The 12,440-nt window shown below is 35.9% G+C and overlaps 1 protein-coding gene across 2 annotated transcripts; it reads left to right on the top strand.

The window, feature by feature from the left end:
* Positions 1-3,759: 3,759 nt before the first annotated feature.
* Positions 3,760-11,826, top strand: LOC127976644 (NACHT, LRR and PYD domains-containing protein 3). Of its 2 annotated transcripts, none has more exons than XM_052581229.1 (7): positions 3,760-3,954; positions 5,125-5,315; positions 5,577-7,442; positions 8,517-8,687; positions 9,414-9,575; positions 9,922-9,968; positions 10,522-11,826. In XM_052581229.1, exons 2-7 carry the CDS (start codon positions 5,167-5,169, stop codon positions 11,127-11,129), a joined length of 3,003 nt encoding a protein of 1,000 aa, XP_052437189.1. In that variant the 5' UTR covers positions 3,760-3,954; positions 5,125-5,166; the 3' UTR covers positions 11,130-11,826. The 2 variants fall into 2 exon arrangements, with proteins under 2 accessions (XP_052437189.1, XP_052437188.1); XM_052581228.1 differs by having other exon boundaries at positions 5,547-7,442.
* The last annotated feature ends 614 nt before the right edge of the window (positions 11,827-12,440 follow it).

Here is a 12,440-nt window from a genome sequence, read left to right as displayed (position 1 = left end):
CTTATTTATTATTTGTTCACTCCTTCATGATATAGTGAACTCAATTGCCATACACTATATAGGGATTAGTGAATGAGTAAGCGATTTCAGACACAACTCGTCAATCAAGAAACTACGGTGCCCGTAAGGTGCCTTGTTCGGTTTACTTAGTTTTGTCCTTGGAACATGATAATATGTCGGCCACGAGATCATTTTGTCGAGGTAACGACATCCTCATGTCGTGGCCTCGACTTCTTATGTTGAGGGAAAGACATGTTTTTCTCATGGACATGAGTTTAATGCGTAAACAAACCTGCGTTACAATACACCCCTTTTGCGCGGACGTCACAGGTACGTCACGGCGCTAGCTGGAGGCAAAACAGACAGAAAACTGGAGGCGGCTAATACAAACCAACATAGGGTCGGCTACTCAAGGAACTTAAAATGTCATCTTGTTGTGTTGTTGGTTGCCAGAATCAACGGAGAACATTTTATATACATTGTTGTGATTAATTGTGACCGGAATTTAAGAACATGGTAAGAAAGAATAAATACAGAAAGTTTATAATTAATTTGCAGTCTTCAGAATTTTTATTTCTAGAAACTATTTACATCTTAATAATAATTTTACTGTAATGTCACTCTTTAATCTAAGGATTTATACGCCCTGTTTCTCTTTACTATATGTAACCCCTCTCACCCGGGTCCTCTCTGACGCTCCTCGCACTCGCACCGAGCGGGGCTCCAACCCGGGTCTTATAAAGCAGATATATTCAGATTTTCTCTAGCCATTGTTAAAAAACAAGCTAAGAAAACTCGCAAGCTACCGTTTGTTCAAGTGTTGAGGGAAATCTTTCTGCCTCCAACTAAGCCCCGCCCACACAAATACGTCACCTTGTTTACCAACTGTAAAAGGGTCTATCAACCCGGGATTATCAGCGATGGATTCATTCATATTTTATTTTGAATTACGATTTTTTTTTTATATTATTTATACATATTAAATGCATTTACATTATGAAATTTTATGTTAATGTTGAGCATTTACAGTACGCTATTACAAAAGTATTCAGAATGTTAAGTGAAGAGATCGAATTTGAATTAAAAAAAGAATATAAACGGAAAAAAACAATAATAATAGGCTAATAATAATAATAATAATAATGTACGCATATTACGGGGAAAGACTATCAGTTAATGGACTTACAAGACTGTAAGATGGATAAAAAAAAGTTGTATATTTTATTATGCACTTTATGTAATATTTATTTATGATAAACTTCATTTGAATGCTGACAATCGCATGTAATACAACCCTGTAGCCAAAGCATATGGTTAATATAATAATTACTCAAGATTTATTCAATTAATTATTTCAAGATAAAATATGAATGAATCCATCTCTGATAATCCCTGGGTGTTATGGTCATGCAGGTTTGTTTATGTATTAAACTCATGGCCACAAGAAAAACATGTCATTCCCTAAACTTCCCTCAACATAAGAAGTCGTAGCCACGAGAAATGGATGTTGTTCCCTTAACATGACATGTCTTTACCTCGACAAAATGGTCCCGTCGTGGCCACGACATAATATGACGTTCCCACGAGTTATTATTTCATGGCCACGACAAAACTAAGTAAACCGAACATGTTACCTTACGGGCATCGTAAGAAAGTAAACACGCAGAGGTTAGTCTATAGTCTAGTTTATACTAAACTTGGCATTTACAAAATGTACAAATTGCTAGTATTTTTTTTTTAAATATTATTTCAATTTATAATAATATGATTCGATGTAACTGTTTTAAACCTCTGAAGTCCGCACAACGTTGGGGCGGTAGTGGCTCAGTGGTTCAGGTTGTCTACAAACCGGAAGGTTGGTGGTTCAATCCCCGGCTCCACCTGACAAGTGTCGAGGTGTCCTTGAGCAAGACACCTAACCCCAGCTGCTCCCGAAGAGCTGGAAGGCGCCTTGAATGGCTGACACCGCAGTCAGTGTATGAATGAGTGTGTGAATGGGTGAATGTGAGGCAAATTGTAAAGCGCTTTGGATGGCCATGTGGTCTGTTGAAAGCTATAAATGCAGTCCATTTACAATTTACAATGATCTCGGTTTGCACAAGATAGGGAGCGTCTCAAAAGTGCACACTCCAAAATAAACTTGATTAAATATGTGCATTATTCCATAAAAACACTAAAAGCCCAATCTTTTTAGTTATGTAGTTTATGTTGTCAAACAGATTAAGATAATTAAGATGGTTTTTTACATTATTTTAAAAAATATTATTATATCTGTTATAAATATGTAAGTAAACTGCATGTCTTACCGAAATTAATTTAACTATGGTTTTTTTATTTAAAGAGCTCAAATAACCTACAATGCATTTATACATACATGCAACATAGTACACAACTTAGATTAAATATATATAAATATAAAACCTTTTTAAATGTTTTGAAATGTTAAAATCTATATAGCTTCCTCATAATGTGACACAATCCTGACACACATCATACATGACTGATTTTGGAAATAAGAAAGTTGCCTCGAAGTAAAAAAAATAAATAAATAAAAATAGGTAGGAAAAGATGCACAAGTAACAGGAGTGATCACAGCCTTGGGAAGATTGTCAGGAAAAGCTGATTCAAGAACTTGGGAAAATTAAGATGCTGTCAAAAATAATATCATAAATAGATTTTCTTTATCAATTCACTTCTATTAACTAAATTAAATAAACATTTGGTGTGCCCATCCTTTAAGTTTAAAGCAGCTTTTTGCCATCGTTTTTCAGGTATATTTGCGGGTAGGTTTCTTGAAGAATCTTGGAGACATTGCCACAGTTCTTCTGAACTGAGTCTGTCTCAGTTTGCTCTGTTTCTTTATGTCATTCCAGACAAATGGGATGATGATGAGATCAGATCTCTGTGTGGAGCACTGGCAGTTGTCAGATTATTACTGGATTATTATAATTATTGGCTAAATTTATGTCTGGAAGTGTAAACTGATATTTCCTAATTACACATTACAGCAAAAGATAGAAATAACTGATTAAAAACATTTTTAGCAGCTAAAAATACTAGGGTTCTAATAATTTTGGCCACCACTGTATATATAGAACACACACACACAAATTATTTATAAAAAAAATATATTTTATACCAACCAAAGACATAATTCCACAGACAACTTCGTGAAAGGTGTTTGACAATGATTATGATTATATGATTATAATATGGAGGGTATTGCAATACGAGGTCGCATGACCAGAAAGTTATTTAGATTTGAATATTTGAAAAACTCAATAAAAATACACAAAATCATATGTCCAAGTCATGTATGATGTGTGTCAGGATTGTGTAGATATTACAATTGGTGTGACATCATCAGGTCACATTACAAGGAAGTTATATAGATTTTAATATTTGAAAAATTCACCAAAAATACACAAAACCATAATTCCAAAATCCAAGTCATGTATGATGTGTTAGAAGTTTTACTGACTATATTACAGATGCCATATCAACTCCTGTTTCTATCAGTCAAAATAAAATGTTGGAATACAATATAGTAACAATATAACAATTCATAGTGAATATATCATTCAAATCTTAAAATCATGTATTAATGTTTTTTCCACTTAATTCACGTCTTTACATTTTATTTGCATGATGCTTTTCATGTTTTTCAAGCACTTTTGAGACAGTCCCTTAAATTGCTTGACGAATGTCTAACCAATGTCCAGTGTAAAACCAGTTGTACCTCACCAGGCATTTAAATAGACATCGCGAAAGTGAAACTATTTCAGCAGACTCCATTTTGTGAAAGGAAAAATACTAATATGGAAAAGAAAATCTGTTTGTAAATAATGTAAGTCAGTTTGTAAACAGATCAGTTTAATTCTGGTATATAGAAACAGAATGGATTAATGAATTGAATGAAGTTTGTGTTTATTGATCTTCATCGTGGAGAGAAAGGTAGGTTTGAAACAAGACATCACTGAATTCATTTTTGATGCGTCAGTAAATGTGAATGTGCAGGTGTAAAGTAAGAATGCTATGCTTTGCTTTCAAATGCTTTAGTTTCTCGTCAGGATTTCTGACTCTTGGCAGTCTTCTAGTTACTTGCTGAACAAATACAGTCTGGTTCTAGCATTCTCACAGAAATACAGTAAAAAAAAAAAAAAAAAAAAAAATAATAATAATAAAAAAACAGAACTATCCTGTTGCAATGAGTCTTGGTAAAGCAATAAATTAGTTCTACAGTAAGTGGTGTAGACATGTGTAAAGGTGACTGGGCAGATTGAAGTGGAATCAGCTCTACTTAATGTGAATCATAGTTGATGAATAGCTTTTGATGGATGATTATTCATCCAAAGTGTTGTGGCTTAGCCTCAGAGTGTGAATGTGCCAGTTTGTCAGGAGTGTAGGGCCTATCATTTGTTTTACTATTGATTTAATATCTATTTTAGTATTATTTTGCATAAAAATTCATAAAGATTTCAAATTTCACAGTTAAATGTAACATGCAACAGTTTTCCGTTGTTTATCAAGATGGGCATAGTCTCTGAACTTTTGATCACCCCTTGTATGTTTGGATAGCAAAAATAGTGTACCTTGTACTTAGATAAACGCACCTGTGCATACAACAGACCGTCTTCGGACTCCTCCTCTTTATTAACATCATCATCCGATTCTTTATCTCTGGATGTCAAATAATCAATTATAACATATATTAAGAGCACTGACATCAGCAGTATTGAGCAGACAAGACACGAGCAAGATCCCCTATGTGACCTGTCTCCAGTGAGCTAATAAAATAGTGAGATAATAAAATAAGTAAATAAATAAAACCTTTGCGTGCGGTAGTTTACACAGGACTGGTGGGAAATGTGCATTGATACACCTCTATTGTATAAGTTACTTTATTTATTTTGATAGGTTAACGGTTTTTGTGGTGTTAAGAGAAAGTACCTCCGCAGCATGTTCTTAAAATGTGAGAAAAACAGTCTTTTCTGCTTGCTGCAATAAATCGGCAAGATATTTCAGAGATGATAGATAAGATGTTATAGAAATATTTTGAATGAAACCCTGATTTTGACAAAAAAAATTACATGCAACCATATTTTTTTGAATTTCCTGAAAAAGTCCCAGCGCGACAACTGACTGGTTTTCTCAGACCCCTGTAAAATGAGTCTCTATAAGAAGAGAGAGGAGGAGGACGATGTTCACACACACAATAAAGCATCTCCAAAACCCAGCTGTGTATCTGTGAAGAGTGATACATCCTTGAGAATCCCTCCTAATATCAGTGATGGAGCAGCGACCTCTGACCCTGAGTGAGTATAAATGTGTTTTAACTGCAGTTACGGTAAACATTTCTACAGTTCTTCAATGAGCCAAAAAGGTTATGCAAGGTTTCTTTGTGATTTATTATGTAAAATATGCTTTGTTATTTTCTGAACAGACACTTGAATAAATTAAGTATAACAAGTGTGTGTATGTGAGCTTGTATGTTTGGTGTGCTGGAACATTTGAATGATTTTCCCTATTTTGATGGTTTTTCACAGTTTTTCCTATTCATCTCACGGTTTCTGCAGAGTGAAGAGAGATGATGTGATCAGATCAGTGACGCCTCCTCTGACCTGCACTGACTCTGACAGTCAGATCATGAGACAGAGAGTTACAGACAAACACAAAACCAGCATGAAGAACAAGTATGAGAGATTATTTGAGGGAATCAAACTAGAAGAGAATCAAACCCTCCTGAACAAGATCTACACACAGCTCTACATCATAGAGGGAGAGAGTAAAGGAGTGAATGAAGAACATGAGGTTTTACAGATGGAGAAAACACCCAGAACACAAGACACTGAAATATACTGCAATGACATCTTTAAACCCTTACATGAACCAGGAGGTGAAGAGAAAGACAAAATCAAGACTGTTCTTACTAAAGGCATCGCTGGAATTGGAAAAACCGTCTCTGTGCAGAAGTTCATTCTGGACTGGGCCGAGGGAAAAGCCAATCAGGATGTAGATTTCATGTTTGTTCTTCCATTTCGAGAGCTGAACTTGATTAAAGATCATCAGTACAGTCTTCACAGACTTCTGCTGGACTTTCATCCTGAACTTCAAGATCTAGACTCAGAGATTTATGATAAATGTAAAGTTGTGTTCATCTTTGATGGTCTGGATGAAAGCAGAATGACACTGATGTTTTCAGATAGACAGAAAGTTTGTGATGTGAATGAGTCTTCATCAGTGGGTGTGTTGATGTCAAACCTCATCAGAGGAGAGCTGCTTCCCTCTGCTCTCATCTGGATCACCTCCAGACCAGCAGCAGCCAATCAGATCCCCTCAAAATACATCAACCGTGTGACAGAAATTCAGGGATTCACTGAGCCTCAGAAGGAGGAATATTTCAGGAAGAGAATCAGTGATGAGCATCAAGCCAGCAGAATCATCTCACACATTAAAAGATCAAGAAGCCTCCACATCATGTGTCACATCCCCGTCTTCTGCTGGATCTCAGCCACTGTGCTTCAAAACCTCCTGAAACAAGATAACAGTGCAGAAATCCCTCAAACTCTGACTGAAATGTACATCCACTTCCTGCTGACTCAGATCAACATGAAGAGTCAGAAGTATGATGAGAGAGATCCAGAGAAACTCCTGAAGTCCAATAGAGATGTTATTGTGAAACTTGCTGAACTGGCTTTCAGTCAGCTGATGAAGGGCAATGTGATGTTTTATGAGGAGGACCTGATTGAGAGCGGCATAGATGTCACTGAGGCCTCAGTGTATTCTGGGATTTGCACTGAGATCTTTAAGGAGGAATCTGTGATTCATCAGAGAAAAGTCTACTGCTTCATACACCTGAGCTTTCAGGAGTTTCTAGCTGCTTTCTTTCTTTTTCATTCACATGTAGTCAAGAATAATAAATCACTGAAGTTGTTTCTGAATGAAAAATATCAGCGTTACAGTTGGAAATTCTCTCTGTATGAGCTTCTTAAAGCAGCAGTTGATAAATCCGTAGAGAGTGAAAATGGACACCTGGATCTTTTCCTGCGGTTTCTGCTGGGCGTCTTACTGGAGTCCAATCAGAGACTCTTACAGGATCTACTGACTCGCACAGTGAACAGCTTAAAGACCATAAGAAAAATCACTCAGAACATTAAAGACATAGTCAAGGCCGATGAACATCTCTCAGCTGACAGATGCATCAATCTGTTCCTCTGTCTGCTGGAAATGAAGGATCACACTCTGTACAGAGAGATTCAGAAGTTTGTGAAATCAGAGAATCACTCAGTGAATAAACTCTCTCCATCTCACTGCTCAACAATCGCTTACATGATTCAGATATCAAAGGAGGTGCTGGTTGAGCTTGATCTGAAGAAATACAACACATCAGATGAGGGTAGAAGGAGACTGATACCAGCTGTAGTGAACTGCAGAAAAGCGCTGTGAGTATTCATTAATGTGATTGGAGATCAAACAGCATTTTACATTTAGTGAAAATGTGTATAATTGAATTAACATCTCTGTAAATTTGGTATTTTAGCCATTTGTTGGCTACATTTTCTTCAGCTTTTTTTTTTAAATAACCTTAACACCTTTGGCATCAATCATAGCCTTTAGATTATAGCCAAAATCTTTTTAGGTTTTGATGCAAAAATTTGCACACCTAGATTTGGTTGGATGGGGACTATTGGTTTCAGCTGTTAGACCTTCCATAGTGCCATGTCCAATCAATTAAATTTGCCACACATGGATTTTTAAATATAGAAACGTCTCAAAGATGGTCCAGAGAAATGGGATGGGATGCACCTGAGCTAAATATCAACTGGCGTACCAGAGGGTCTGAATGCTTATGTCGTATGTGATATTATACATATAAGGGTTGCACAATATTGGGAAAAAATGACATTGTGATATTTTATTTTTCTGCGATATATATTGCGATATGAAATATAATCAAATTTTTTCTTACAAACAAAAATGGGGTGAGCACACTTACATTCTCATTTTAAATGATTTAAACATTGACACCATCGTGTCAATTGATTAGTATGCGTGAGGGGGAGAGAGCAAGACAGCGCTTCGTGTTGTTTTGAAGACAGTGACCGTGCGTCCGGGGCTTGCTCACTTGCTCGCTCTCTCTCGCGCTCTCTCTCTCTTGCTCTCTCGCTCTCTCACTCTCTCTCTCTCTCACTCTCTGTCTCTCTCTCTCGTGCTCTCTCTCTCATTCGTGACATTCGTCAAGGGCCGGGGAGCAGCTGGCCCATAAAGTTAATGAACAACGGATCAACTACGACAGCCTACATCGCACATCCTGTGATGTGACTATCGTGGATTCATACATCGCGATATCGATGCTTAAACGACACATCGTGCAGCCCTAATACATATATGTGACTTATGTGATATTTCAAAGTATCAGAGTAATTTAAACATTTTGAACTGTACATTAGAGCTGATTGTCAGTCCATACATGTTGTTTACTTCCTGATGAAAAATAATATTTAATTCTGTTGTAGGCTTGCCTTCTGTAATCTCACGAGTCAGTGCTGTGAAAGTTTGTCTTCCTCTCTACAATCATCAAACTCACTGAGAGAGCTAGACTTGAGTCATAATGACCTTCGGGATTCAGGAGTTAAGCTGCTCTCTGATGGACTGAAGAGTTCACTCTGTCAACTCAGCATACTGAAGTAGAAAAAATATTCACTTTAAATTAAAGTTGCCATCTCTTCAGAGTTCCTCCAGTAATCTGTGGAGTGTTATGTTGAATCTTTTTATTTACATTATTATTATTGTTGTTGTTGTTATTATTATTATTATTATTATTATATAATAAATAAAAAGAAAACAGAAAAGAAAAAGAATAGTGCAAGCTAGTGTTAGAGGCCTTTTTTTTGTTAATTGTACAATAAATGAAAAAGAAAAATAGACAGAATACAAAAAGAAAAGAGAAGCTAGTGTTAGTTTTTTTTTAAAGAAAACAAGCAGTAAATTTCATGTATGACATGCAAGAAAAAATAAAATTGTGCGCACGATTTACAAATTTGTTCTCTATTTTTAAATAGTGTGCACGATTTAGCAAATCGAAGGAACAAAGTAGTAGTAAATCAAGCGCACAATTTATAAATCGAGTGAACACAATAATAAATCGTGCACATGATTAAGCCTACTTTTTTTTGTGTGGGCTCTGTAGTAAATAAATAGAGTTCCTTGTCTAAAAGGGGCATGTTTTTTTATTTTATTTTATAAAGAATAGAATTAGAAGAGTTAGAGGGTCAAATGAAGATGGAAGATATATGTTTTTAGCTGATTCTTATTTATTTACAATAGAGTTGTTGGAATCTGAGCAGTGTTGTGTATGAATCAGTTTTAGATGATTTCAATGTGATTTTGAGCATCTGTGTGTATGTGTGTAGATTATCTGGCTGTATGGTGACAGAGGAAGGCTGTTGTTTTCTGGCTTCAGCTCTGAGTTCAAACCCCTCTCACCTGAGAGAGTTGGATCTGAGCTACAATCACCCAGGACAATCATTAGTCAAGCTGCTCTCTGATCCAAACTACAGACTGAAAAAACTCAAGTATGTTCAACACTGATATTCATCCTATTCACTGGGTGTAAACTTTTTAACTGGATGATGATGTGTATTAAAATTTATGAGCAGAACTGTATTTTGGAAACCTGCAAAAGAGGGAGAGAATGTGGATTTTAAATGTTTGCATTTTGCACAATGTCCTAACAAGAGGTGATATGATAAAGCTACAAGCTGTCTTTATTTGTATTATCTAAATTGCCACTTCTCCTTAGCCACTATTACTTATTAAACATTGAATGTACCACATTTGCTGTTTACGTTTGACATTTTCCTTTAAATATTTTATCTGATTTGTTTTATTTTCTTTTATATCATTTATTTGTTTTTATAGTCTTGGTCATGGAGGAGAGTTCAGGATTATAGAAGGACTACAAAAATGTAGGACACACAAACACACACACAGACACTTTTTGTTGTTTTGTTAAATGTTATAATCTCTTGTCTTGTGATCAGATACTCTCAGGGTTTGGGGCAAATTACCTGCCTTTTGGGGTTGTGAGTGTGTGTTTGGATGGTTTGACAGCTCTCTGTGTCCACCTGTTTTATCTGAGTTTTTCCCGCCCTCCTTGTTTCTCCGTTGTTAACCTTAATTGTTTGCCACCTGTTCTCAATGCTCTAATATCTTCCCTTTATAATTCCCTGTGTTTCTCTGTCCATCGCCAGACTGTTGTAACTCTTACCAACAGCTCGAGCTGGTCTGTGTACTCACCTTGTTTTGTCTTGTCTTCAGGCTCCAGTGTCTTTTGCTGTTTTGCTCTGTCTCTTGTTCTCACAAATGCAGTACTCCAAGAAGATTCACGCTCTCATGTCTCTGGTATTCGGCGGTCGAATGAGCTAAACTGTGGAACGATACTCATCTGCCTTGTCTTATCTGCTTTCAATAAAGCTCAGTGTAACCCGCAACTGAATCCAGCCCGTTTTCTCTTGACAGATACATGTGATCTCACACTGGATCCAAATACAGCAAACACTCGTCTCACTCTGGCTGAGGAGAATATAAGTGTGACATTTGTGAAAAAGAAGCAGCCATATCCTGATCATCCAGAGAGATTTGATAAGTATCCGCAGGTTCTGTGTAGAGAGATTCTGACTAAACGCTGTTTTTGGGAGGCTGGATATGAAGGGAAGATTGATATATCAGTGACATATAAAGGAATCGTCAGGAAAGGATGGAGTAATGACTGTTGGTTTGGATGCACTGAAAAGTCTTGGAGTCTGACCTGTTTCAATGACAAATTCACTGCCAAACACAATAATGGATGCACAGACATATCAGCTCCTTCTAATCGCTCTAACAGAGTAGCAGTGTATCTGGACTGGCCGGCCGGCTGTCTGTCCTTCTACAGTGTCTCTGACACACACACACTCACACACTTACACACTTTCAACACTACATTCACTGAACCCCTCTATGCTGGATTCGGGGTTTATTCTGATAGTTCAGTGTCTCTGTGTAAAACTAAACACCGTCCTGTGAAGAAAGTCAGTTGTTATAAGCCATACGAAACCTCTCAGTTTTCTTTAGGCGGTTTTAAATAGGAATCTTTGTCAGATAAAAAAAAATTAAAATAAAAAAATCATTTTGCTGAATTCAGAGTGTACATTAATAAGAGTATATGACATTTAATAGTCAACCTGTGACAACAGCTGAGTGACACAGAAATGTATAATTACTGAAATGTGGAAGATAAAGCAGTTTGTGTACTAAAATATTACATGAACACCCAAACAGCATAAATATTCTTTTTTTCTGTGGCTATAATTTAGTTTTTTGTAATGTGCAATTCAGTGTCTGTTATGGAACTTATCTTAAATATTGTATTAATTCTCTGTGTTCAGTTTCTTTTTAAGGTATATTTATATAAGGTTTCTATATATAACTTCTATATATATAAAGGGTTAAGGGATAGGACGTAACAATGTCATGTCAACATGTTTTTAAAGTCTTATGACAAGTGAAGTTGTGCAATTTTTTGTTTCAAGAAAAAGTGACTGATGGTTTGATATTTGTTTGTAAAAATGGGTGTCTGAAGTCAATGCAGTACATTCATACGTCTCTGACACCCGCTTAAGTATTTTAATATGTAACAATTAAATATTAATCAGCAACTGATTATCACTCAGTGCGAAGATTTGATGTCAGTGATCATAGATTATGAATATGTAAATAGAAAACAATGCTTTTCTGACAAAACTTGCGATTTTGAGGTGTATTTTATTAAAAACATAAGATATAGGCTAAGCTATGTTTGTTCCTTTCAAATATTTTTCTATTTTAAGAATGTGAAATAATGAATTATTTTGTTATTAATGATGTTAATTGAAACAATTATGAAAAAAAATTAACTCATAAATATATTTTAGTTTTTTTTTTCACAACACGCATCACTCAACAGAGAATGTCTAATGCTTATGTTACATAAACTAATAAGCCATAATTTTTTTTATTTTCAAGTGCTCAGCGGGGATTTGCAACATGTGATTTTCAGTACAATAACCAGGAGTCATTTCATTTGAATTATAACAATTTAAGGTCCAGGCACTCGGCCCAAGGAAGGTATCCGGTGCTGGATGAAGGTTTCCTGCGTGTTCAGTCTTTCAGCGCGTAGAGTTATTCAGTTTAGGTTAAACTCAAATCTGACTCCATTATTTATTTAATCTGACTCCATTTTCTTATCTAATCTGACTCCATTTTAGCATGACCTCGAATTTAGGTTGGAAATTGGTTGTACGTCTGTTTCTAATTAGTAAGCCTATTCTTCTGACATTTGATTATTCTAGTTAAACTCTTTAGTTTATATTAACTTGTTCATTCGGGTGCTCATGTCTCTAACAAGGATTCAACGTGTG

This window comes from Carassius gibelio, chromosome B17 (genome assembly GCF_023724105.1).
Source record: "Carassius gibelio isolate Cgi1373 ecotype wild population from Czech Republic chromosome B17, carGib1.2-hapl.c, whole genome shotgun sequence".
NCBI lineage: Eukaryota > Metazoa > Chordata > Actinopteri > Cypriniformes > Cyprinidae > Carassius > Carassius gibelio.
Note: the sequence above shows the minus strand (reverse complement) of the source record. Positions and strands in the feature narration are given on the sequence as shown.

Bases quoted from the DNA above. Each gene is read 5' to 3' on its own strand.
- LOC127976644 (XM_052581228.1), top strand. From the start codon at position 5,167: ATGAGTCTCTATAAGAAGAGAGAGGAGGAGGACGATGTTCACACACAC. The intron at 5,316-5,546 runs GTGAGTATAAAT...GGTTTTTCACAG, and splicing joins GCAGCGACCTCTGACCCTGA to TTTTTCCTATTCATCTCACG. The intron at 9,576-9,921 runs GTATGTTCAACA...TTGTTTTTATAG, and splicing joins TACAGACTGAAAAAACTCAA to TCTTGGTCATGGAGGAGAGT.